A 27,137-nucleotide genomic window follows, 5' to 3' on the forward strand; every position below is an offset into this window, starting at 1 on the left:
TATAACAGTCTGCCTTTAATTAATAACACTGCATGTATAATGTAAGACACTTATAATCGTATAACTCTGTGAACACTACATCCCATCTTTTGTGCTTTTGTTGCCATATATTTTAATTTTATGTACATGATAAATCCAAAATAATTACAATTATTTTTGCTTTAAACAGCCAAGTGAATTCTAAAAAGTTCAAGACAAGAAGGAAAAGTATCATTAATATTTACCTACACATTTTGCAATTTCAGTGTTCTTTAGATTTGAATTTCCATGTAATTTCACTCTGTTTCTCTATAAGAACTTTCCTTGCATTTCTTGTAGTACAGGTCTGATGACGACAAATTCTGTCAGCTTTCCTTTAGATGAAAATGCCTTTAATTTATTTTTGATATATATCTTTGCCGGATCTAGAACTCTAGATAGACGGGGTTTTTTTTCAGCAGCACTTTAGAGATATCTTTTCCACTGTCTTTCTGGCTCTGCAGTTTCAACCATCATTCTTATCATTGCTTCTCTGTTTCTGATGTTTTCTCTTCTCTGGCTACTTTTATAATTTATTCTTTACCTTTGGTTTTCAGCAGTTTTACTATGATGTGCTGCTGTTTTTACGTTGGTTCGTTTGTTTTTAATCCTCTCTGCTTGAATCTTGCTGAGTTTTCCGGATTTGTGTGCTGTCATTTAAAAAAACATTTGGGGGCCAGCCCCAGTGGCCTAGTGGTTAAGTTCAGCACGCTCCGCTTAGGCAGTCCAGGTTTGGATTCTGGGTGCAGACCTACACCACTCGTCTGTTAGCGGCCATGCTGTGGTGGCGGCCCAAGTAAAAAAGAAAAAAAGACAAAGATTGGCAACGCATGTTGTTAGCTCAGGGTGAAACTTCCTCAGGGGGAAAAACACTTGGCTAACACTTCTTCTGCTCCATTCTTCCTCATCTTTGAGACTCCAGTTACATGTATATTAGAGTGTGTAATCTTGTCCCACAAATCATTGAGGCTCTGTTCATTTTATCAGTCTTTTTTCTCTCTGTGTGTTACTTCAAATGATTTCTATTGATCTGTCTTCATGTTCACTGACCCTGTGCTCTGTTGTTAATCCTATCCAATGAGTTTTTTATATATTGTATTTTTCCGTTCTATCCCATTTGGTTCTTTATATTTTTTTTACAGTTTCAAAAAGTCTCCTGAAATTTTCATTTAATATACTCTGTCAACTCTTTAATAAATTCATCATATTTTTTAAAAAGCCCTTTTTTTTTTATTGCGGTAACAGTGGTTTATAACATAGTATAAATTTCAGGTGTACATCCTTATACTTCTATTTCTGCATAGAGTACATCACGCTGTCATGTTCACCACCCAAATACCAATTACGATCCATCACCACAGACATGTGCCTAATCATCCCTTTCGCCCTCCTCCCTCCCCCTTCCCCTCTGGTAACCACCAATCCAATCTCTGTCTCTATGTGTTTGTTTGTTGTTGCTTTTATCTACTACTTATGAATAAGATCATACGGTATTTGACCTTCTCCCTCTGACTTATCTCACTTAGCATAATACCTTCAATGTCCATCCATGTTGTCATAAATGGCTGGATTTCATCATTTCTTATGGCTGAGTAATACTCCATTGTGTATATATACCACATCTTCTTCATCCATTTGTCCCTTGAAGGGCACTTAGGTTGCTTCCAAGTCTTGGCTATTGTGAACAATGCTGCAATGAACATAGGGGTGCAGGTATCTTTACGCATTGGTGTTTTCATGTTCTTTAGATAAATACCCAGCAGTGGAATAGCTGGATCGTATGGTAATTCTATCCTTAATTTTTTGAGGAATCTCCATACTGTTTTCCATAGTGGCTGCACCAGTTTGCACTCCCACCAGCAGTGCATGAGAGTTCCCTTCTCTCCACATCTTCTCCAACACTTGTTGTTTCCTGTGTTGTTAATTATAGCCATTCTAACAGGCGTGAGGTGATATCTCATTGTAGTTTTGATTTGCATTTCCCTGATAGTTAATGATATTGAACATCTTTTCATGTGTCTGTTGGCCATCTGTATATCTTCTTTGGAGAAATGTCTGTTCAGGTCTTTTGCCCATTTTTTAATTGGGTTGTTAGTTTTTTTGTTGTTGAGATGTATGAGTTCTTTATATATTTTGGAGATTAACCCCTTATCAGATATATGGTTTGGAAATATCTTCTCCCAATTGTTAGGTTACCTTTTCATTTTGTTGATGGTTTCCTTTGCTGTGCAGAAGCTTTTTAGTTTGATGTAGTCCCATTTGTTTATTTTTTCTATTGTTTCTCTTGCCCGGTCAGACATGATGCTTGAAAATATGTTACTAAGACCAATGTCGAAGAGCATACTACCCATGTTTCCTTCTAGAATTTTCATGATTTTAGATCTTACATTCAAGTCTTTAATCATTTTGAGTTAATTTTTGTGTATGGTGTAAGATAATGGTCTACTTTCATTTTTTTGCATGTGGCTGTCTAGTTTTCCCAACACAATTTGTTGAAGAGAGTTTCCTTTCTCTATTCTATGATCTTGGCTCCTCTGTTGAAAATTAGCTGTCCATAGATGTGTGGGTTTATTTCTGGGCTCTCAATTCTATTCCATTGATCTGTGTGTCTGTTTTTGTGCCAGTACCATACTGTTTGGGTTACTATAGCTTTGTAGTATATTTTGAAATCAGGGAGTGTGATACCTCCAGCTTTGTTCTTTTTTCTCAGGATTCCTTTGGTTATTTGGGGTCTTTTGTTGTTCCATATAAATTTTAGGATTCTTTGTTCTATTTCTGTGAAAAGTGTTGTTGGAAATTTGCATTTTTGTTGGATTGCATTAAATCTGTAGATTGCTTGAGGAAGCATGGACATCTTAACTATGTTAATTCTTCCAATCCAAGAGCATGGAATATCTTTCCATTTCTTTGTGTCTTCTTCAATTTATTTCAGCAATGTTTTATAGTTTACAGTGTACAGATCTTTCACCTCTTTGGTTAAGTTTATTCCTAGGTATTTTATTCTTTTTGTTGCAATTGTAAATGGGATTTTAGTCTTAATTTCTCTTTCTGCTACTTCGTTGTTAGTGTATAGAAATGCAACTGATTTTTGTATGTTGATTTTGTATCCTGCAACTTTACTGTATTCATCTATTACTTCTAAAAGTTTTTTGGTGGATTCTTTAGGGTTTGCTATATATAAAATCATGTCATCTGCAAACAGTGACAGTTTCACTTCTTCCTTTCCAATTTGGATGCCTTTTATTTCTTTTACTTGCATAATCACTCTGGCTAGGACATCCAATACTATGTTAAATAGGAGTGGTAAAAGTGGGCATCCTTGTCTGGTTCCTGTTCTTAGAGGGATAGTTTTCAGTTTTTCACCACTGAGGATGATATTAGCTGTGGGTTTGTCATATATGGCCTTTATTATGTTGAGGTACTTTTCATCTATACCCATTTTATTCAGAGTCTTTATCATAAATGGATGCTGTATCTTGTCAAATGCTTTCTCTGCATCTATTGTGATGATCATGTGATTTTTATTCTTCATTTTGTTAATGTGGTGTATCACGTTGATTGATTTGCGAATGTTGAACCATCCTGTGTTCCTGGAATAAATCCCACCTGATCATGGTGTATAATCTTTTTAATGTATTGCTGTATGCGATTTGCTAGTATTTTGTTGAGGATTTTTGCATCATTTTTGCACTGAGGATGTTCATCAGTGATATTGGCCTGTAATTTTCTTTTTTTGTGTTGTCCTTGTCTGGTTTTGGTATCAGGGTAATGTTGGCTTCGTAGAATGAGTTAGGGAGCTTCCCTTCCTCTTCAATTTTCTGGAAGAATTTGAGAAGGATAGGTATTAAGTCTTCTTTGAATGTTTGGTAGAATTCACCAGGGAAGCCGTCTGGTCCTGGGCAAAAAGCCCTTGTCTTCTAATTTCAATATCTGGGTAATTTTTTGGGCCTTTTTCTATGATTGATTTTTCCCTTGATTATGGATTACATATTGCTGTTTGTTCACATGTCTGGTAATATTTTATTGTATATTGGACACTGTACACTATACTCATTCTGAATCTGGTTATCTTGCTCCAAAGAGTGTTGAGTTTTATTCCAGCATGCAGTTAATTCACTAGCAGACAAACTTGAATTTTTGGAGACTTGGTTTCATGCTTTGTGAGGAAGAATCTTTTTGGTTTTGCCTTTAATGTCTTTTAATTTTATCTTTGGTCCTTGGGCAAATCCCTTCTCTTGGGAAATAGTGTTATACTTAAGGCACGGCCCTTCTGGGGTTTCAGTGGAAAGCCCATACCCCTCTAACTTGGCAGGATTGAAACTATAAATTCTGCTTTCTATGTGATAGGCAACAGCTGAATTCTCTGCTAAGCTCTTTAAGCCTTCCAAATTAAAGATCCCTTGAGCTTTTTGAAGTCTTGTCCACCGGTGCATATTTCAGACATCAGTTAAGCATCTGAGTGGGGTTCATATACATATTTTGAAGTTTACCTCTCTGTGGGTCCCTCCTTCTTTTCTGATTTTCCTCTTCAATTTTCAATCTTTCTGACAGTCTGAAACTCCATCCACTGACTACTCAGGACATTAAGATTGAGGTTTCCATGTGGTAACTACCTCTTTAACCTAAATGTAGGGAAAGGCTTTCTAACCTTCCGTTAAAATCCAGAGGCAATAAAAGAAAATATTATCACATTTGACTACACAGAAGTTAAAAAAACGTTTTGCATGGCAAAAATCACCACAAGCGAAGTCAGAGGACAAGTAACAAACTGGGAGAAAAGTTTTGCACTATGACAAAGGGCAAGGATCTTTAATATAGAAAGCATTCTTAAAAATTGATGGGCAAAATACCAAAACCCTGTGGACAAATGGAAAAATGAGATGAACAGACAATACATGAAAATTAATGTTAAAATGGCCCTCATACAGATGAAAAACTGTTCAAACTCATTCATAATTAGAGAAATGTAAATTATACCAACACAGAGATACCACTTCTCACCTATCAAATTGGCAAAAATAAAAAAGTATGAGAACACATTCTGTTGATGAGGCTGTGAAGAAACAAACATTGCTTGCGGGGAATGCAAACTGGTACAACCCTTCTGAAGGAGAATTTGATGATAACTAACCAAATTACATATGCACCTACCCTTGGACCCAGCAATCACATTTCTAAAAGTCCGCCCTGGAGATACACCTTAACCAATACCAAAATTCATATGCATAAGGTTATTCATTGTAGCATTATTTCTAATTGAAAAATATTGGGAGGAAAATTAAATATCTATGTATTAGAGAGGGGCTGAGTAAGCTATGGTATATCTACACAGTGTATTATTCTGCTGCTATTGAAAAATAAAGAATGAGGTAGATCTCTATTAACTGATACAGAGTTATTTCCAAGACACACCGTTACGTGGAAAAAAAGTGCAGAAGCGTATCTATAGTATGCCATCCTTTGTGTAAGAGAGAAAGAAATGTAAGAAAAGACCCATTTCTGCTTATTTGTGTGAAAGAAATAAAAGAAAGATAAGCCAAGAACTAAAAAGATTGGATACCTATAGGAGGTATGTGGGGAAAAGAGTATACCTTTTTGCACAGCTTCGAGTCCTAGAAACTTAGTAATGTTTCATATAGCCAAAATAGAATGGACTAAAATCAACCAGTATGTAGTGGGCTCCCAAAGAAGAATACAAACAGTAACAAATGAACCTAACTGTGTTGCAAATGAATAACATAACCTCACTGAAGGGTGTGGAGAGGGAAAAAACAAATCATAGTAACTTTTGAAATGCTATTTTGATTAGATACTGTAAGCTAAATTCACAAAGAAAAAGACTGTATTATAGTTAGTAAATGCGTTTCTCACAGAGGTATGGGTTAGCAATTCTGAAACTACTTAATGTTTATGCTAGGGATGATCAAATAAGTGAACACATAGTAGACAATGAAAATCAGGTTTCTCACTTCCTCAGAGGAAGAAGTTACAAATAGGAAAGTGGGAAGATTTGCGGTTTTGGATTGAAATCAGAGCTACCAGTATAAACTCATGGTTTCTAATACATATACAGACAGTCTGTGTGAGAATGCGTGAGTGAGTGAACACACATATATTTCCTAGCTCAGAACAGGCCTAGAAGTAGTGACACCCCCAGTAGCTTTTAGCACACCCAGCAACCAGATACTGGTTTTTAAATACCATTTTCCAATAAAAGGAACAAGGGATTCTTAGAGAAATGGTTGACTAAAGGTCTGGCAGACAAAATATAAGATGAGCCTGGAATATTTATCAGAAAATAAGGAAATGCTAAAAAAAAGAATGGGGACATATCAAAGGGACATAGGGGCTAACCTGGAGGAACACTCAATGGCCAAAGCCAGAAGAATTTGAGCAAGAAAACTGATAATGATAGTATTGGATTGTAACCAAAATATAGAATAAATATCTATAAATCCACACTGATATAATTTATAATTAATTGAATATATAAGTAATTGGAAAAGGGACAACTCTTGCGTCTAATTAATAAATGTAGTAGGAATGAGGGAAATAGAAAATCCCCACCAGGCAAATGCCACAGTATTAATTGTTTGTGTTTCTTTTTAACTTTTTTTATTGTTGTTGTTGTTGAGGAAAATTCACCCGGGCTAATAACTTTATCACCAATATTCCTCTTTTTGGCTTGAGGAAGATTCGCTGTGAGCTAATATCTGTTGCTAATCGTCCTCTATTTTGTATGTGAGCCACCACCACAGTGTGGCCACTGATGAGTGGTGTAGGTCTGCACCCAGGACCCGAACCCAGGACGCCAAAGCAGAATGGGTCAAACTTAACCACTAGGCCACCAGAGCTGGCCCGCCACAGTATTAATTGTTTCCAGGAAGATCTATAGATGGATACCAAAAATAGTGGGCAAAAGTTTGAGGAAAAATAGGATATTTGCATAATCAAATATCAGTGTCATCTTTGTTCTTAGTGATGGTGTTATCTTGAAGAAACCACTAACCTTCTTGATCCTCAGGTTGCCTATCTCTAAATGAGCGGGTTTGACTAGATGACGCCGAGGGACCCTTCCAGTTCTCACACTCCAAGGAAACTGACTGTACCTCCCGTGTAGTTATCAGGGATATAACTCCCTTTTCCTCCCCCTTCTCTTCACTTTCCCTTCCTTCTTTCCTTTCCATTCCCTACCCATAATAGGTTTCCCAGGAAGAGAATTTAGGGTGCTCTCTATGAGAGAAAATGGAGAAAGTTAGAAGTGAGAGAAAAAGTGAAAACACAACTCCTAATATTAACTGGGTTGCCATGGGGTGGAGAAGCGACTAAGAGGAAGGAAAACATCACAAAACAGAAATATTTCCTATGACCAGCAATAAAGGGAAAGCACCAAGCTAAGGCTGGGAAGCACCATATACCTGGGAGGCGGGCAGAGTCAGCCTCGGATCTTCCCGCCTATCTACTCCTGGGTCTCTCCAGACCACCAACGACCCGTTCCCCAGCCACCAAGTATAGCTTACTCTGAGGTGGCAGTCAGTCACCCTTTCCCTCTCTCTGGAGTTTCAGGAGTTTAAGCCTTATCTCTCACTGAGGAGTGGGAATATGTTCCCCATTAAAGGAATGTCAAGTCAGTCAGCAGAGAGAGTGCCTCACTTTTGGACAAGGTGGCCTTTCCATAGGCTGTGCCCATGCTCTGAAGATACAAAGTCCCCTCCCTCAGGTTGCCCTGGTCTTCTGGTCATTTCCCCAACCCAACTCGACCATAGGAGTAAGGAAATGCACCAAGATCAACGCAAACTATGAACTCAGGACATGTGATTTCTAATCCTGTTTCCTGTCTTTGATGGTCTGTCTCTGGAACAAAGCTCTTGGCATTTCTGTGCCACGAGATTTTTAACAAAACATCTGTTACTCAGGCCGCTGTATTGGCTTTTAAAGATATAACAAACACAACCCAGCTGCTGTTATTCGCTGTTCCCTGTCCCCACCCTCAAACCCTCAGATAAGTATGAACAAGCCAGCACCAGGTTTTCTCTCTGGGTTCACTGACCATGGCGTTTCCCAGCTCCTCTCTGGATCTACCAGCTACCACCTGACTAAAGCTCCTGAAGACCCGCGACTGATGAGGATTCTGTCAGCCCTCCCTCCAGCACGTGCCATGTGCGTGCCATCCAATCGCCAACACAGCTCACACTTGCTACAGACAAGAACTCAGACAAGATTCCAAATCCCAACCAGGCGACCCGAGCAAAGATGCTGTCAGTCTAAAATTATAACAAACAAAACAGCTGGCATCATCTGTTAGAAAGACAGCCTTTACAGAAGTACTATAGTTCTATTATGTTTTAAAGATCTAAATTAAGAGCTTTAAAGTCAGACACACAGAAACAAGTAGTCAGGTTGTACACTGACCACAACAATAAAAACTGTAGGGGACAGTAATTTTTCTAAACAGAAAGCTCTAGAAAGTTACATCCTGGGCCGGCCGCGTGGCTTAGCGGTTAAGTGCGTGCGCTCCGCTGCTGGCGGCCCGGGGTTCGGATCCCGGGCGTGCACCGACACACCGCTTCTCCGGCCATGCTGAGGCCACGTCCCACATACAGCAACTAGAAGGATGTGCAGCTATGACATACAACTATCTACTGGGGCTTTGGGGGAAAAATAAATAAATAAAATTAAGAAAAAAATTTATAAAAAAAAGAAAGTTACATCCTGATAACCTTATTTCCAGCCTCCACCAATTCTTCCCCATCCAAATCTCATATTCTGAATAAGAAAAAAAACAACTTTGGGTAGTCATTTCCAAGTTAGTTTACTGCCGCTGGATTTTGAGGATGATTCATGATGTTCATTTGCAAACCACTTCCCTTTTCCTTTCCACTCAGCCTTGCAGTGTGGCAGAGGGCAACATGAATCAGATTTTTAAAATCACTCTTCCCTGTGTGACTCTTACAACCCTGAAGTGGGGGAACCATTAGTGTGATGGAAGAATATTACAGATGATGAGAGACAGAACATGAATCAACTCCTGGTTAACTAGAACTATTTTCAACCCATCTGTATTCTCATCCCTCTACCTGCCCAATTTGTTATGAAAATTTGAAAACAAACATTTGTTAAACATCTTGAGGACTGAAGGTCTATACTTTTTTCCACAGACTTTTCACCATAAAACGACAGAAGTCCTTAATAGAAAACTCTCAAAGTGACAGGCCATTGTTTATTGGTTTATTTTTTCTTCCCACTAATGGGGAAACGATGTAGCGACCTTGACGAGCAACACTTGCAACACGATTTTGGAAAATTGGAGAAGCGGAGCTTCCAAGGGAAACTATGGAGCTGGGCTCCCTCCACAGCCACCAGCACACCAAAGCACATTTCCCAGCCCCATTTTGAGTTACATTCTGGCTACACCAAGGGGGAAAAGGCATTATCCGATGATAGTAAAGGCTTATTCTTTCTGAGGACCTAGTGGTCTTGACTTGCTAATTCTGACAGTGAACTACCAGCCCTTAGCACTCCCTCTAGGGTAAGAGACAGATGGGCTATCTAATGTGCAGAGAAGGGTTGGCCAAATGTCTTTAAAATAAAATGTGCATTTGAAGAAAGTTCAAGAGCATTACTGAAAAACTGAGAAGAAAAGCAGATTTCTGAAGCCCACTTACGTTTTTGCCTCTTTAAAAGATTCTGAACCAGGGCCGGCCCCGTGGCTTAGCGGTTAAGTGAGCGCACTCCGCTGCTGGCAGCCCAGGTTCGGATCCCGGGCGCGCACCGACGCACTGCTTCTCCGGCCATGCTGAGGCCGCGTCCCACATACAGCAACTAGAAGGATGTGCAGCTATGACATACAACTATCTACTGGGGCTTTGGGGGGAAAAAATAAATAAATAAAATCTTAAAAAAAAAAAAAAAGATTCTGAACCAAATCACATGGTTATTTTTATGAGATCCTGGCATTCAAGATGAAATCACCCACCTTTGGACACGGTCCAAAGACCACTGCCCAGACTGTTTAGGTCAGATGTTCAAATGCTGAACAGATCATTTTATTTGAAGATACACCAAATTAACGTAAGTAGACGTAGGCCAACATATAGCAAGATGAACAAAAAGCTAAGCCCAAAACACAAACTAAAATGAGGAAGTCAACATTCTTTCCTCTAAGCTTGTAGATTCTGTCATAATTTAGCACTATGTCAGTTTGCCTTGGGCTAAAACTAGTGGATTTATCCCAAGGCAGGAGCATATCTTAATAATCTTTGTGGTCTTCCCAGGCTTAGCCCTAGAAAACTATTGCTCAATGACTATTTAATAGAATTGACCATTAAAATGGTTACATTAATGGTGGTACTAAGATAATCAACATGAGTGCAAGGTTTATCATTTTTTAAACTGCTTTTTTTTTCTTTTACATATTCTATCATATTTCATCCTCACAACAAGTTTGTACTGTGCCTACTCTCATTATCCCAAATTTCTAGATACAGAAGCAGAGGTTCAGAAGTGGTAAAATATAATTGTCTCATTCTAAAACCCTTGTATTTCTTCGCCACATCGCTTGCCTAATTTTTTTTTAATGTCCAGAAAACACATTCCTCTATAAAGGTTTTCTTTTCTCAAAACCAGAAAATCAATGCTTGTGAACAATTTGTTCTCTGGCAGAGAACAATTATAAGCAGAAAATAGTTCTGAATATTTAATAAGCACCAGAAAGCATCTAATATCATGCTGAAAATAGAATTGAAAGTATTTTACAGTGGACCTATTTTTCTAATGTCAATAAAATAAAAATATGAAAAGAAGATGACAGACTCCCAAATCCTGAAGATAAAAAGATAGAAACTTGGAGGAATAGAGTGTTAGAAAAATGAGTGTGGAAAAATGTGGACCCTGGGGAAGTACGCTTTGGTTCAACATTTGTAGAGAACAATTTGGCAGTATGTAAAGTCTAAAAATGGTACACTGTTAAGAATATTCATTGTGGCACTGTCTATAATAACTGAACAACTAGAAGCATCAGAATAATTGTGTGATCATATTCTTATTGACACAGAAAGAATGCCACCTTATGTTATTAAGTGGAAATATTGGTTAAAAACATTATAATCTCCTTTTGTATTTTGTTTCAAAAAATGTATGTATCAATGCCAAAAATACTAAACAATTTTTGCTTTCAGATGCTATATTAGTCATCTATTGCTATGCAACAAATTATCTCCAAATTTAGCATCTTAAAACAAAAAAAACCCTTCTATTGTCTGACATGGTTTTTGAGGGTGAGGAATCTGGGCATGTCTTGATTGGGTGCTTAGCACAGGCTCTCTCATGAGGTTGCAGTGAAGTTGTTGACTGCCCCAGTCCTTGCCATCCCTGAAGATCTAAATAGGTTTGGAGGAAACACTTCCATGCTCATTCACAGTGCCTTTGGCAAGAAGATTCAGTTCCTTGCTACGTGGGCTTCTCATGGCATGGCTTCCGCAGAGAGGGATCCGAGAGAGAGAGAAACGAAGGCAGAAGGCACAGTGTCTTTACAACACAGTCTCAGAAGAGACACATCATCACTTCTGCTGTATTCTGTTGGTTACACACCAGCCCTGGTCCAATGTGGGGACTATATAAGGGTGTGACTACCTGGAGGTGGGGATCATTGAAGGCCATCTTGGACTCTGGCCCTCACAGCCCATCCTCACCTCTTCCCAAGGTCCACAAAATTCTCATCCCATTACAGCATTGGCTCAAATTCCAGAATCCCATCATTTAAGTCTAGTTTAGGTACAGAAAAGGTTCCTCAGATGTTATCCCTTAAGTACAGTTCCTCTTGATTTGAAGGCTTTTCACTAAAGAGACAAATTATCTGTCCCCCACATATAGTAGTAAGATAGGAATAGGATAACAACTTATATGTATTCTTGCTCAACAAGGAAGAAAATGGGAGGAATATAGGAGTTAGCAATCCATAGAAATTCTGAAATCCAGCTGAGCAATGTCAGAAGTTCTTTGATTAGGATTCAGTCCTACCCGTGCCTAGGAGTTTTATTCTCCGTGGCTCTTGGCTCCCTCCTCCGGGCTTTGGTTCTTCCCTCTGAGGCATCCTTCCATTATCAGGGAAGGTACACATGTTTGTGGCTGGGTAGTTTTCTCAGCCTGCTGCCATGTGACAACAGAAGCAGAGAATGGAGTGATACAGTGACAAGCCCAGGGACACCAAGTAGCCAGGAGCCACCAGAAGCTAGACAGAGGAAAGGAAGGCTTCTACCCAGAGTCTCAGAGGGAGTGTGGCCCTGCTGCCACCTCGATTTCAGACTTCTAGCCTCCAGAACTGTGAGAGAATAAATTTCTGTTGTTTCAAGCCACCTAATTTGTGGTATTTTGTTACAACACTCATAGGAAACTAATATATTTATCACATAGAGCTTGGAAATCTTCAAAAACCACAGCAAGTCCCAGTTCCTTCATGTTAAACATTGTTTCCTTTAGCTTCTCTCTCTCTTCTCATATTTTACTTCATGCACCACATAACGACGTCTCTATCAATGACAGGCCACACACACGACAGTGGTCCCATAAGATCAGTACCACGTAGCCCAGGTGCGCAGTAGACTAGACCATCTAGGTTTGTGTAAGCGCACTCTATGATGTTCACACAACAATGAAATCACCTAACCACACATTTCTCAGAATGCATGCCCTTCGTTAAGCGACTCGTGACCATAAGAAAGCAGGCAGCACTTTCAACACTTTCAATCACCTAGTTGATTACATACATTTCCTCCTTTCCACTTACCGTAGGCAACAGGGTTGCTACATTCTGCCACTACGTAACAAGGATCCTCCTTCCTCCAGATCCCAAAAGTATTTACATCACTTTCCTGCACATCCCCATCCACAGCTTTATCAAAGACTAGGCTTCCATTAACAATTTCTTGAAGGCATTTTAGGCTTCCACTAAAACTCTTCTCAAAGCACACCTACATTTTAGGTTTTTGTTACTTCAGCACCCAACTTGGAGGTGCCCAAATCTGTATTGGGTATCTACTGCTGTCTCACAAATTGCCCCCGAATTTAGCAGATTAAAACAACAAACATCATTCAATTCACACAGTTTCTGAAAGTCAGGAATCTAGAAGCTGCTTAGCAGGGTGGTTCTGGCTCAGGGTCTCTTGAAGTTGTAGCAAGCTGTCGACTGCCCCAGTCCTTGCAGTCTCTGAAGCTTTGACTGGAACTGAAGGATACACTTCCAAGCTCACTCATACGGCTGTTGGCAGGAAGCTTCAGTTCCCCGTCTCATGGGCCTCTCCACAGAGCATGCTTATGACAAGGTTTCCCAGAGAGTGAGCGACCCGAGAGAGAGGGAGCAACAGAGTGACCAAGATGGAAGTCACATTTTTTTTTTTTAATAATCTAATCTGGGAGGGGACCTGTCATCACTTCTGGTGTATGTCACACAGACCAACTCTGGTACAATATGGGAGAGGACTGCATATGAATCTCAGGAGGTGGGGATTCCAGGGGGTTACCACAGATGATCTGTAATGCGGCACATAAAAGCTCATGGTTATGGTATCATTAATTTATCTTTGTACTGTTTAATGTTTTTAAATTCTTTTTTTAAAATTAAGATCAACATTGCCAACTGTTATGAGCTGAGTTGTGCCCCTCCGTAAATTCATACTTTGAAGTCCCAGTCTCCAGCACCTCAGAATGTAACCATATTTGGAGATAAGGTCTTTAAAGAGGTGATCATATTAAAATGAGGCCACGAGGGTGGGGTCCTAATCCAACCTGACTGGCATCCTTATAAGAAGAGAAAGAGACACCAAGAGAAAGAGAGCACAGAGGGAAGACAATGCGGAGAGGCGGCAAGAGGGCAGCCACCTGCAAGCCACAGAGAAGACCTCAGAAGAAACCAACCCTGCTGACACCTTGATCTTGGACTTCCAGCCCCCAGAACTGTGAAAAAACAAATTCCTGTTGTTCAAGCCACCCAACCTGCGGTATTTTGTTATGGTAGCCCAAGTGCACTAAGACGCCAATCTTCCGAAAGATGCCTGAAAATATCTCACTGTTGCCTGTCTTTATTTACTCTTCTTTCAAAAAATCATTTGTTTTAATGTATATAACTATACATCAACGTATATAATTAGATTTGTTTCTATACAAAATGTATATGATAAGACTTGTTTCTAATCTAATACGATGGTCTATGCTTTCACTAGGAGAATCGAAACCTCTTTCGTTTCATATTATAGAGCATTTTAAATTTAATCCTCCACTTTCTAGAGGTGGAAGCTGGAGGAATTTATGGTCCTCTAGGACAGAAATGTGTCAGAAGATGCCTCTCCATGACTTATTGTAGATTGAATTAAGGGATCTTATTGTAATGGAAACGTTGTTTTCAAGGAATTACCAGATCAGTGCAGTCCAAGATCAAATCACTAATCTTCCACAGCCAGGGAAAGGGGACCTGTACTTAGGCAAGTTTGACAAGAGACAAAGGGGATATCACAGTGAACAGGAAGCAGATTTTGGGAAGCAATTCCTGGGGAAATTCTCAACTCAAGGAGCAACTGGCATTGGGAACTCTTAAGACAGGAAGAGCACTGGAGGGCCTTGGAGGACTCAAAGAACGTGCTTTCTGATTTGTTCTTTGCTCCGCCTCTCATCACACAAACTTCTGGTCACTTATTTATCTTTGCTGTGTCTTCTGTAGTGATTTGGATTGTATTTAGTACCCATGTTGACTTGCAATTTAATGAAACATATTTTAATCTATGTTTCTCTGATGATCAACGTCAGAACAAAATAGCGTCTTTTGCCTACCCTGCAATTAAAGTAGGAAATTGAGCATTTTTTACTTTACTTTAGCTTTTTTTCCTACCTTAAAATATATTATAAACCCAGTCTATTATAGAACCAATTCAATTTTTTTTTTATATTCATGTTTTTCCCAAAAAACATTTTTAGCTTCTGAACTCTGTAACTATTTTTTAAAAACACAAACCTATTGGTTGGCTTCACAGGGACCACAAATCCTCTTATATCTGGACTCCTTTACTTTCAAGCTACTAATTTTGATTCTTTCTAATGTTCTATAGCATAGGTCTTTGAATAATTTTTAAGGAAAGCCACATGAGTGAAATTGCTTCTGATTCTTAGATATCTGAAAATATCTTTCCACTGCCTGTACTCATGAGTGAAATTTGGCTTGGAATAGTATGCTTAGATTATGAAGTTTCCTCTTTAGAGAAGCAGATATTACTCCATTTGGAGTTGGTGAATAAAGACTGAAGACAGCCTTATTTTTTTCCCTTTGTGGGTAAACTTATTTTCTGTCTGGTTGCTTATACGATATTCTCTTTACTCTAGATTTGCAGGCTATCTCCAGATATGGGTATTATTTTTTTCCAAAATCTTGATTTTTTTTCACACTAAAGAAAATATTTTTCTTTCATGTCTGTGATTATTACTTTTGCTCCTTTTCTTCAGCATTTTCAGGAATATTTGTCATCCATAGGTTGGATTTCTACTATTTTCACTCTGTTATCTCTTGCCATTTCATCTTTTATCCTTTACTTCTACAGTCTTGGAAAGCTAGCTCATAGATAACATTGTATCCATTGTTAATTCTGCTCGCTAGCACATCTATAGCAGTTTCACCGCTGATTGCATCCTTCTTTTATTTTGGCTGGCTCCATGTTTGACAAGGGCAGGGAACATGGAGTGACTTAAACCCACTTGGATATGCCCTTTGTGTCTGGCAGGGCCTCACCTCTCTCTAAACCTGGAGGATGGACTGATTTGTACAACCCTGGCCTGGCTTCCAGCAGGTACTCATCTGTCTGGCTCTGTTCCACCAGGGTGGATCTTAGGCACTTTCTCCTCCCAGGACTCTTCTGCCTCCAGAGCATTTCCTAAGAGACTCCCCATCCCCACATGCCATTCATCCTCTTCCCTTCCACTCGCTCTGTCTTGTCCTGGGAGAGGTGATCTTGGAACTGATATCAAAAGAGATGAACTGAAGGGGGAGAGTTGCCTGGGGCCCAATTCTGGCCATCCTGGAACCTAATTCCCATGCAGAGGGGGAGCAGTGTTCTGGTTTCAGGTTACAGTAGCTCTGAGCCCCTGAGCCTGAGCAGAGAGTGGGATGAGCAAAGATTTGTCTTGGGTTCTTGTTGGCTATTCTGTGCTGGGATTAAAAGATGAAACAGATATTGCTGTGGGGGGGGGGGGAGGGGGCGGGTGTTTCCTCAAACCATCCCCATTGGCACTGTACCTGGTGGATAGTCCCTCTAGATTTCTATCAATGCTGATATTGTACAAAGTTTTATGTTTTAAAACATCTTGGGTGTTTTAATAGGAAATAGAGTGCATCTCAGCCTAATCCAACGGCTAATTTTTACATATTCCTGATGCACTCCCCGCCCCCCACCAGAGAAAAATGTATTTGTTATACATATAGACAATGCTTTTTCAATTCCAATAAAGGCTAAAAATTACTCCACTCATCAACTCCCATGGCAGCCAAACGATGCTTGAGGGTGGAATTCTAAAAGATGATACAAAAGGGTTAAACAGCAGCATCTGACGCCTCCAAAGCAAGCAAGGCTGTCTTGCAAAGTGGCCTGTAGGAACTGTAGCCATTTCCAGAAGCTTGTAATTACACTGACTCATCCTCCACTACATTTAGCAGATAGTTCACCAGCAAGAATATGCCCTAAACACATGTTAAAAGAAAAAATATAATACAATGTATCTTTACCTTATAATAAATTCTGGCCACCAAACTCCGCTGAAGAACCCTTTCACGAAAATTCACTGCTTTCAACAGAAAGGTGAGATTACCGACTGTGTCCACGTTAAATGCCAGGAAACTGAAGGAAAAACACAGTGACCATCATTATTATTTTGTCCTCACCAAAAACTTTCATTTCAAAGAAAGAGACAGGGTTTGTTTTTTCAAAAAGAATTTTCTTCCAACAGAAAAGCAGTGTAAGTACACATAATCACTCTCCTCTCACTTGCCGTGTTCATGCTTCTTTCGGGATTTTTCTGATGAATGCTTGGCTCCAGTTTATCCTACATGGTTGTCCTTGTGGTATAAAGATAACTTGGTTTCCTGCTTTTCACTTACTATTTTATTAAAGGAGTGTTCAATATTTTACATAGTCTTTCTTCATTAACAGGTACATAATTTCCGTCAAGTAGGTTTATAATCATTTACTCAACCATTGTCGGGCATTTGTTACAATAATGATTATAAATGAACTGGTAATCAAATATATCTGTCACAAAGTCTTTGTAAACGAATAATATTTATTAAATACATCATGTATCAGGAACTATACTAAAAGTATTTTCTGTGAATTATTCAATAATCTCAATAATTTTATGATGTAGATACTATAATTACCCAATGTACAGTTTGAGAAACTGAGGGTCAGCAAGATTCAGTGACCTGCTCAAGGTCACACAGGCAGAACATGCTCAAGATTGGGATCTGTCTTAAGGGACACTAACGGACACCAGTATTTAAGGGAAGAGGAGCCACGGAGGGCAGTGAGAGGGGTGTGGGCAAGCACAGGGCAGAGTGTGCCACAGAGATGTGGCTTTCTTCAGCAGGTAGTAATTTCCATCTTCTCCATCTGGCAAATGAGGAAACTGAGGCACAAGGGGTTAAGACACTTAGGCACAAACAAACTCAAATCACCCAAGTCTCCCTCAAAACCCTACAGGCTTTGCATCATGCAACTCTGCCTTCTATGCTAATTTTGTCCACACACACACCCCCCCATCCCCCCAGGAAACTTCTGTCTTTAGAACTTAGATAGACAGCTAAAGGGTTAATTCACACTTAGAGTTTCCCAGAGCTGAGCCACCCCTTTGCCCTTGGGAAGTAAGTTATTATAAGACCCAAAAAGATTCTCATTAATTAAAATTAAAAACCCACCAGTAGCTGTTGTTGGTGCTTAATCAGAAGCCACGAAAGAAAATGAAGAAGCAATTGATATCATGCTTTTGAGAATGCCAGCTCTGAATTAATACTTGCTCTCCATTTAGACAGGAAAGATGGGAGGTTATTTACAAGCCAATTATCAAGAAATTTAAATTATATAAATACTTATTCTGAATCTGGTCTTTAGAAGGTTGAGTTTCTGTCTCAGTCTCTTTATAACAAAAAGTGTAAAGAATTTTCATATTTTACAGAAAAGTATGTTTTAGGCATTCCAGGGACCATTACTGTAAAACCTGGAGACTGTGAATGTTGTTATTAGAAACTACCTTTCTTGGGATGTTTATCATAGAACACTGTCCACCTGAGATTGTGAACTGCATGTGCTACACGAAGTGGATCTCACCCACCCACCCTAGTGTGAGTCACATGTCAGGCTCGACCACACCACATGGCTCTAGGGACTCACCCAGCACGGAAAACTGTGCAGACTCTCTTAAAAATAGGAATATCGCTAAAGGCAACCTCCTAGTATTTTAAAAGAAGGTCAAAATGACTCTAAACTTAAATAAAATTTAAATTAAACTCAAATGCATATCATTGGTCATCACGGAAATGCAAATGCAGACCTCAATGAGGGAGCATTATACATCCACCAGATTGACTAAAATCAAATACATGGACAACATCAAACGTTGACAAGGATATGGAGTGACCAGAACTCTCACACTTGTTGATGGAGTGTAAAATGGCAAAACCCCTGTGGAAAAAGTTCTCAGTTGCTCACAACACTAAACAAACACATACCCTATGACCCAGCAATTCCACTCCTACTATTTACCTTAGAGAAATAAAAACATGTATTCACAAAAAGGCTTGTATACGAATGTTCACAGCAACTCTATTCAAAGGAGTGAAAAATTGGAAACATCTCAGGTGTCTATCCATCAATAAGAGAATGGAAAACAAAGCCTAGTATATCCACAAAACAGAATACTACTCAGCAATAAAAAGGAACAAACTAACGTACATGATGACATGAATGAATCTCAAAAAGCATTACACTGAGTTAATAAGCCAGCTACAAAAGAGTACGTACTGTATCGTTCCACTTATATGGAATTCCATAACAGGGAAAACTAATCTGTGGTAGAAAAATATCAGAATAGTGGCTGCATCTGGGGTCGTGGTCACAGAGATTGAAAAGGGACATCAGAGAATCTCCTGGAGTGTTGCTAATGACCTACAACTTAATAATAGTTTTGGATACACAGGTATATGAATTTGTCAAAACTTAGTGAATGCACTCTTAAGATTTGTGCATTTTGGGGCCAGCCCCGTGGCTTAGTGGTTAAGTATGCGCGCTCCGATGTTGGCGGCCCCGGTTCGGATCCCGGGCGCGCACCGACACACTGCTTGTCAAGCCATGCTGTGGTGGTGTCCCATATAAAGTGGAGGAAGATGGGCAGGGATGTGAGCCCAGGGCCAGTCTTCCTCAGCAAAAAGAGGAAGGATTGGCATGGATGTTAGCTCAGGGCTGATCTTCCTCGCAAAAAAAAAAAAAAAGATTTGTGCATTTCGTTGTATATAAATTCTACATAAGAAGAAAAAAGTGCAACCAAATATTGAACACTAGTTAATGATGTTCATGCTGAACTATTTAGAAGTATACTGATGTCTGCAGTTTATCCTGAAACGCACCAAAAAACAGATGAATTGAGGGGTGGGTTGAGGGACTGATACATGGGTATAGCAATTATAGTAACATGTTAGCAGCAGAATCTATAGGGTAGGTATATGAAAGTTCACTAAAATTCTTTCAATCTTGCTAAATATTTGAAAATGTTCATAACATAATATGGCAAAACATTCAAGCACAGTGCAGAATCTTGACTTTCCTCAACCCCCACAGCCTCCTAAGGATCCCGGGGCTGATGAGAGCAGTGGGAGCTCCAGGGGCAGCCCCTTGGGAGAAGGGAGAGGCAGACTCACTGGGACAGGAAGGGGCAGAATGGAGCTGCTTGCAGAACCAGGTTCCGCCCCTCGCAGAGCTGAGCCCTGCCCTCCTCACCTAGTCTCAGGGAGCCTTTTCAGGACCATGACTGACTCCTCCCACAGTCCATATGAGGGGTAGCCGCTGAGTGTCCACACAAACGGCTGCCTACTTGAAAGGATTTCAGGGCACCAGGAAGTTCTCAGCCCATCTTTCCTCATGTCCCCACCTGCTCACGGGTACTCCTGTTGTGAGTCGTCAATATGACTGCCATGCGACCGCTCTTCTAGAGCATAAGCTCCATGAAGACTGAGAACCCACAGCCACTGCCGTATCATCTGTGTCTAGAGAAGTTCCCAGGACACAGTGCGTGCTGAAAACGTGTTGGATGACAAAGCCTGTTCTTAATAGACATAAAAATCAGAGCAAGTAAGGTTTTGGGACTTAAGTAGATAAACACAGACAGACTGAATCAGTAAAACCTGGATGTGTGGGAGAGAGATATGTACTGTTTCGGAGGTTAATAACCGAGACAAAAATAAATGGACTGGAACTTTGCAAATATTTACAATGGGAATACTGCCTTTGGCACATCTCAAGTCTACCCTGGAAAAGCTGCTAGGAATAGAGATTTGCATATGGGTGAGAGTCTGTTATGCTTTCAGAATGACGGAAAGAAGCCCTGCTCTGTTATCTGGAAAAGAAACGAAAGGACAGATGATTTGCAGACAGTTTGGAAACAAGTTTCCTGAATGGATGAAGCTGATTCTGAGGGGAATTGGACTGTTCTTTAAACTCCTTAAATGTTGGAAAATTCTCAAACTAATAAATTGGGAGGGGGGGAGCTATCAGTACTATAAAATGTGCTTTCACGGCTAGAAATATCAAAAAGATGCACTGGCTTTGTGCAAAGACAAATTGAGACATTCAAACTAAGAGAGACTTAAGTGAAACAGCCTTAGGATGTGGGAGCTGATGTTTTCAAGCTCCGAGATAGAGTACAGTTTGAATAAACAGGAACCTAAGCAGTAGTAAAAAAAAAAAAAAAAAAAGAGTTGGGGAGAGGACAGATTACAGATTTCTTAATTTCACTTCACGCCAACAGATATGAAAAGTCCCATACTCTCATTTATTGTGTTTCCCATGTTCTGAATCAGGATTGTAATATTATATTTTCTAATGAACAGTTTCCTTGGAAATTAGTTCAATACATTTGGGTTATGGAGACCAATAACCTGTCTTCAAATGGAAATAATAATTTTTTTAAAAAAAGCAAAAGAAAAAAGCATAATAAGCGTCTCAAAAGCAGAAGAAGGGAGGCAATATATTCATGAGCATAAATCAACGAAGTAGAAAACAAAGGTATGACAGAGGGTCAACAAAAGGAAAAGCTGGTTGTTTGAAAAAAATAATAAACTAGACAAACATCTGGTGAGACTAAACAACAAAAATAAAAAAGAGAGAAGGCACAAGAAATAATTTTAGGAATGACCAATGGGACACAACTTAGATCTAGCAGAAGTTAAAAAGATAATTGGAGAATAGTACGAAAAACCTTATACCAATAAATTCAACACCAAATGGATAAATTCCCAGAAAAATACCATTTACCAAAACTGACACAAGACAAAGCCTACATGGCCTTAAAACAATTAAACTAATTGAATCAGCAGTTTAAACATTCCCCCAGGCCCAGAGAGTTTTCAAATAACTTATCAAATTCTTTCATAGAATAAGAAACTACTCCTAAAATAACTTTATGAGACCAGTAAAACTTGAGATAAATCCAAATCAGGGAAGTACAAAAAAGGAAAATGATAAGCCAATAAGTAAACAAAAATCCTAAGAAATAGTACTAGCAGACCAATACCAGGAAAATATAAAAATGATAACGCAGCATAACACAATTGAGTGTTTCTCAGACATGCAAGAGTAGTTTCACGTTAGAAGATTTACAAGGGTTATTTATCAAATTGCCAGACTAAAGAAGAAATATCATAAGATCATTTCAATAAATGCAAAAAATCATTTGAAGTAAAACTCATCATCTAGCAATGACATCATTCTTTTTTTTTTTTTTTTTTTGTGAAGAAGATCAGCCCTGAGTTAACAAGCATGCTAATCCTCCTCATTTTGCTGAGGAAGACCGGCTCTGAGCTAACATCTATTGCCAATCCTCCTCCTTTTTTTACCCCCAAAGCCCCAGTAGATAGTTGTATGTCATAGTTGCACATCCTTTTAGTTGCTGTTTGTGGGACGCGGCCTCAGCATCGCCAGAGAAGCGGTGCGTCGGTACGTGCCCAGGATCCGAACCTGGGCCGCCAGTAGCGGAGCCCACGCACTTAACTGCTAAGCCACGGGGCCGGCCCAATAACATCACTCTTAATAGTGAAATTTTAAATTAATTCTTTTTAAAACCAGGAATAAGACAAAAGAACAGCTTCTACATGAAAAAGAATAAAAGGAATAACAACTGGAAAGGAAGAAATAAAAACATTATTTACTGATGATGCAATTGTCTATGGAAAAAACAGAATCTATAGACACATTTAGAAGAAATTTTTTACAGTAGGGTTTATGTACAAAAGTCAACTGCATTTATAATAAACCAGCAACAAGAAAAAATATAATTTTAAAAAAAGCTCTTTTTCTAACGACCACACAATTATAAAGTACCTAGTAATAAATCTATCAAAGGATATACTATGCATGGAGAAAACTGTAAGTTTCTGGAAGACACTTAAAAGAGTAAAATCTTTGAGAGGAAGATCAGTTTTATAAATGGCAACTTTTCTGCAAATCTATAGATTTAATATACTTTCAAAGAAAATTACAGCAGATTTTTTTAAATTGTGGTAAAATATACATAACATAAAGTCTACCATTTTAACCATTTTTAAGAGTACCGTTCAGTGGCATTAAGTACATTCATATTATCACGCTACCATCACCACTATCCATCTCCAGAACTTTTTCATCATCCCAAACTGAAATTCTTCACCCATTAAACAACAACCCCCCATTTGCGCATCCTCCCAGCCCCTGGTAACCACTATTCTACTTCCTGTCTCTATGAATTTGACGACTCTAGAGACCTCATATAAGTGCAATCATAGAATATTTTCCTTTTGTGACTGCAAGTTTGGGTTTTTTTTTTTTTGAGAAACTTGATAAACTGATATCAAAACTTATATGGAAGTGAAAAAGACCCAGAATAGCCAACACAATTCTGAATAGCTATTATATATTATTATATTATATCATTATAAATCTAGCATAATTGCACCAATGTATTGTTGGATTAAGATACACAAATAGACTAGGAACAAAATAGCCCCAAAATGGACTCCCACATATACAGAAATTTAGTAAATGCCAGAGAGGGCACTGCAGATCACTAGGAAAGGACAGTCAATCAGTAAATGGTGCTGGAACAACTGACAATCCCTAAAAGAGAGAGAAATGAAATGAGATCCCTTCCTCACACCACAGACTAAACCTAATGGATTCAAGAATTAAACGTGAAAGGTGAAACTCTCAAACTTCAAAAAATACATATTTCATGATTTCAAAGTAGATGAGGTAAAAAAAAGTGTAGAATACAAAAGATTGATAAATTCACTTGTAATTTAAGAATTTATATTGATCAAAAGGCACCATAAAGAAAATATGACAAGCCACAAATTTGGAGAAGATAGTTGTAACATCTATAACAACAAAGGATAAAGAACCCCTAAAGATCAATAAGACAAAAATAATAGAAAAATTGGCAAAATACATGAACAGCCATTTCACATAGGAAGAAATACAAATGGCAAACAAACTTGTGAAAGCATGCTCAACCTTAATAGTAATAAGGAAAATGTAATTTAAAGTCACAGTGAGAAATTTTTTTTTATATTATATTGACAAAAATTAGGTCTGATAATGCCAAGAGTTGGTGAGGATATGGTTCCACAAGACACATGCTGCTGGGAGACACATGCCACTGGTGGGATTATAAATTTGTATAATCACTTTGAAAAATAATTTGGCACTATTTAATTAAGTTGGCATACCCCATAACACAGCAATTTCACTCCTGGGTAATATATACTATTGAGGAGTGTTTTTCAAACAACAGATTGCAAATCACTAATGGGTCATGAAATCAGTTTAAAGGATTGAGATCCATATTTAAAAAAAAATAAAATTAAAAAATATCAGAGAGCATTATGAGTAACAGGATAAGAAATTGTTTTATGAAACGTTTGCTTCAGTTGTGTCTATTGGGTGAGGGGGGGCTCTAAGGATGTGTGGGTGTCAGCGGTAATGCAAAATTTATTTCTTACTCTGAGTCATGGCTACTAAATTTGAAAGCCCTGTAGAGACGCTTGCACACATTCCCCAGAAAAGATGTACAAGATTTTTCACAAGAGCTTTGCGCAAAATATCCAAAACAACTCAAATGTCTACTGATATTAGAGATTAGAATGGATAAGTAAATGGTGGTATATACACATAATGAAATATTGTGAGCAAAGAAAACAGCTTTTCAGCTACACATAACAACTTGGATGAATCTTAGAAACAAGATATTGAGTGAAAACAGGAAGCTACAGAATACCACATACATTACGCCTTATTTATCAAGCTTAAAGACAATACTAAAACATCAATAGAAACAACCAAAAGCACGGCTTCTGAAGCCAGCCTATCTGGGTTCAAAACCTAGCTCTGTCACTCATTAGCATGTAACCTTGGGCAAGATACTTAACCTCTGTGCCTCAGTTTCCTCATCTGGGAAATGGAAATAATAACCTACCTCATAGGGTTTTTAGGATTAAAACCCATAAAGTGCTTGGAACAGTGAATAGGCAATAAAGAAGGAACACAAGTAGAAAGAACAGAATTAGCAATGTTTTGGTTCTTAAGTTGGGGAGTGGGTGCATATGAGCATCGATGTTACATATTCGTCTATCTTTTGTATATATCAAATATTTAAAATTTAAACAAGAGTGAGTTGTGCCATGTCAAGGCTCTTCGTACTCAGGCTCAATAAGAAGACACTGAGGGCCAAGGATGGTGACAGCCTGAGCAGTTACATACCTGGTTCTCAGCTTGTCACCTCCCGACTCGGCCCAGTTTCGCAGCAGCGTAATGAATGGTCTTTCTTCATACTGTTTGGTGTATTGAGCCAGCAGTTCCCGCACCACAACCTGTGCATAGAGTTTATCATTTGTCAAAAATGTAAAAAATGCCAGAGTGTCTTTAAATGCTGCAGCCAGATAAGGTCTATTTGCTTCGAGCAAACTCCTTGGAAGGAATCAAATACATGACCTCATACTTCCAGGGGCCTCCATTTCCCATGGCAAATGTGTAGTCTTACCTTACCACTCTCAATCCCTCCCCCCGGGGCCAACTTGGCTAACTAGCTAACTGCTCACTGCTCTCTCTCTCTCCTTGAGACATCACCTTCTAATGCCAGTCCCAGGACTAACTCATTTAGTTGACACTTCAGATGGACCAGATAAATGGCTGGTCTGTTTTCTTTTTTGCCTCTGATACTCTATGGTTAATTAGGCCTTTAGGGAATAGTATTAAAATGCACACATAAAATAATCTCCATCAATCTCTTCCTTCAGCAGCTTTAAAGTTATAATTTGGACCTAAAATACAGCACACTTTTCCAGGTTTGTTAAAAGATGTCCATGGCTAGCCTGCTGCAGAGAGAGGCCCAGCTGACAGCTAGCAGCAGCTGCTAGACATGTTAGTGGGACCACCTTGGACCAACCTGCCCCGCCAAGCCTCTAGCTGACTATCACGGTATGAGTGAGCCCAGGCAAGACCAGCAGAAGAATCACTCAGTGTGAGCCCAGCCCAAATTGCCGACCTATAGAACCACAAGCTAACAATTGCGTGTTGTTTCAAGGTACTAAATTTTGGGGTGGTTTGTTCCATAGCAATAAATAGCTGATACAGTCTCATATGACTACCAATTTTAGAATATTTCCTTCTTTGTCTCATACACATTCATGTTTTTATGTAGATTATATGTTATATATGCTTTCAATCAACAGTATACCATAAGTGATATTTTTGGTTCGCAGGGCTTTTTGGATTCTATTTCTCTGTTTAATGACTGTATAACATTCTTTGTTTGGAAAAATCACAGCTAATTAAATCTTCCATTCAATTAGATATTCAGGTTGTTTCCAATTTTATACTGTCATTGAAACCTTGATATCAATATATTCAGACAAATAGCATTGTCCTTTATTTGATTATTACCTGAGAATAAATCCCGTGAGCTTGACTGATGCAAAGGTTCTTAGAGGGCCACTCTGCCTACAAGAGGGATGTTGGAAACTTGTCAGGGCATATTTGCTGGGGGTGGCTTTATCGGCATTGGTGGGCAGAGCCAGGCGTGCAATGCATAGGACAGTCTCAACCAATAGAGGACTGTGCCACATACAGCATCCTGTCAAATGTCATGTGGTCAAACGCAAGCAGTCAATTGATAGCCCAGAGCCTAACTCAGTCATGCCCAAGTTTTCAGGTTCTTCCCAACCTGGGCCTGTGGAAGGATTAAACTCTCCTTTTCCACCTGGCCATAGGACTCGCTTTAGGCCAGTGACACGCAGGCTGGTGCAGTCTTCCCAGTTGTGACTGGTCCATAGTCTGCATTGGAGGCTACCACAGTAACTTCACATACAGATGCAGGCATTGCTGTCTTACTATGTTGTTATAAATTACTTTCCCTTTGTTTCTTTGAAGGAGTGTCTTGAATTCTTGAAATTATGTCTCTACATAGGTTATATTATCCATGATTTCATTTTATGATAGAAAAGAGGGTGTTACAAAATATTTATTATAAAAAAGAGGGCATTAGACAACGAGCTCAAGAATCACTGTATTATGGGTCAAAGGACATAAATATTTTTAAGGCTGCCACTATACAAAATAAGTGTGAAAATCAAACACTGCTGGCAATGGGAAAAATTAACTAACTTTGACTAGAATTAAAATTAAAATGATAGAGCAATCAACTTCAGTTTCACTGACACATCAATAGGATTAGTATTTACATTCTTTGTCTTTGCAAATCTATTCAATTTATGATGGCTCTAGCTCTAGCTCCCTCTTGTTACAAGAGCAACATCATTCCCAGCATTAAAAATTGCTTTCTCGGATTCC

The 27,137-nt window shown here is 39.0% G+C and overlaps 1 protein-coding gene across 5 annotated transcripts in view; it reads right to left on the bottom strand.

Annotated features, from left to right (window-relative positions):
* The window catches only part of ACOXL (acyl-CoA oxidase like), a 376,737-nt gene that overhangs the window by 98,937 nt on the left and 250,663 nt on the right, over window positions 1-27,137 (bottom strand). For all 5 annotated transcript variants that reach the window (XM_087426114.1, XM_087426113.1, XM_087426115.1 and 2 more), the window contains 2 exons: window positions 25,050-25,159; window positions 16,778-16,889 (listed from right to left, as the gene is read on the bottom strand). In XM_087426114.1, the coding sequence (XP_087282240.1) occupies window positions 16,778-16,889; window positions 25,050-25,159 (222 nt within the window). The remainder of the gene's footprint in view (window positions 1-16,777; window positions 16,890-25,049; window positions 25,160-27,137) is intronic.

Source organism: Ceratotherium simum, chromosome 40 (assembly GCF_057802395.1).
Source record: "Ceratotherium simum simum isolate JZ-2026a chromosome 40, ASM5780239v1, whole genome shotgun sequence".
In the NCBI taxonomy this organism is placed as follows: Eukaryota; Metazoa; Chordata; class Mammalia; order Perissodactyla; family Rhinocerotidae; genus Ceratotherium; species Ceratotherium simum.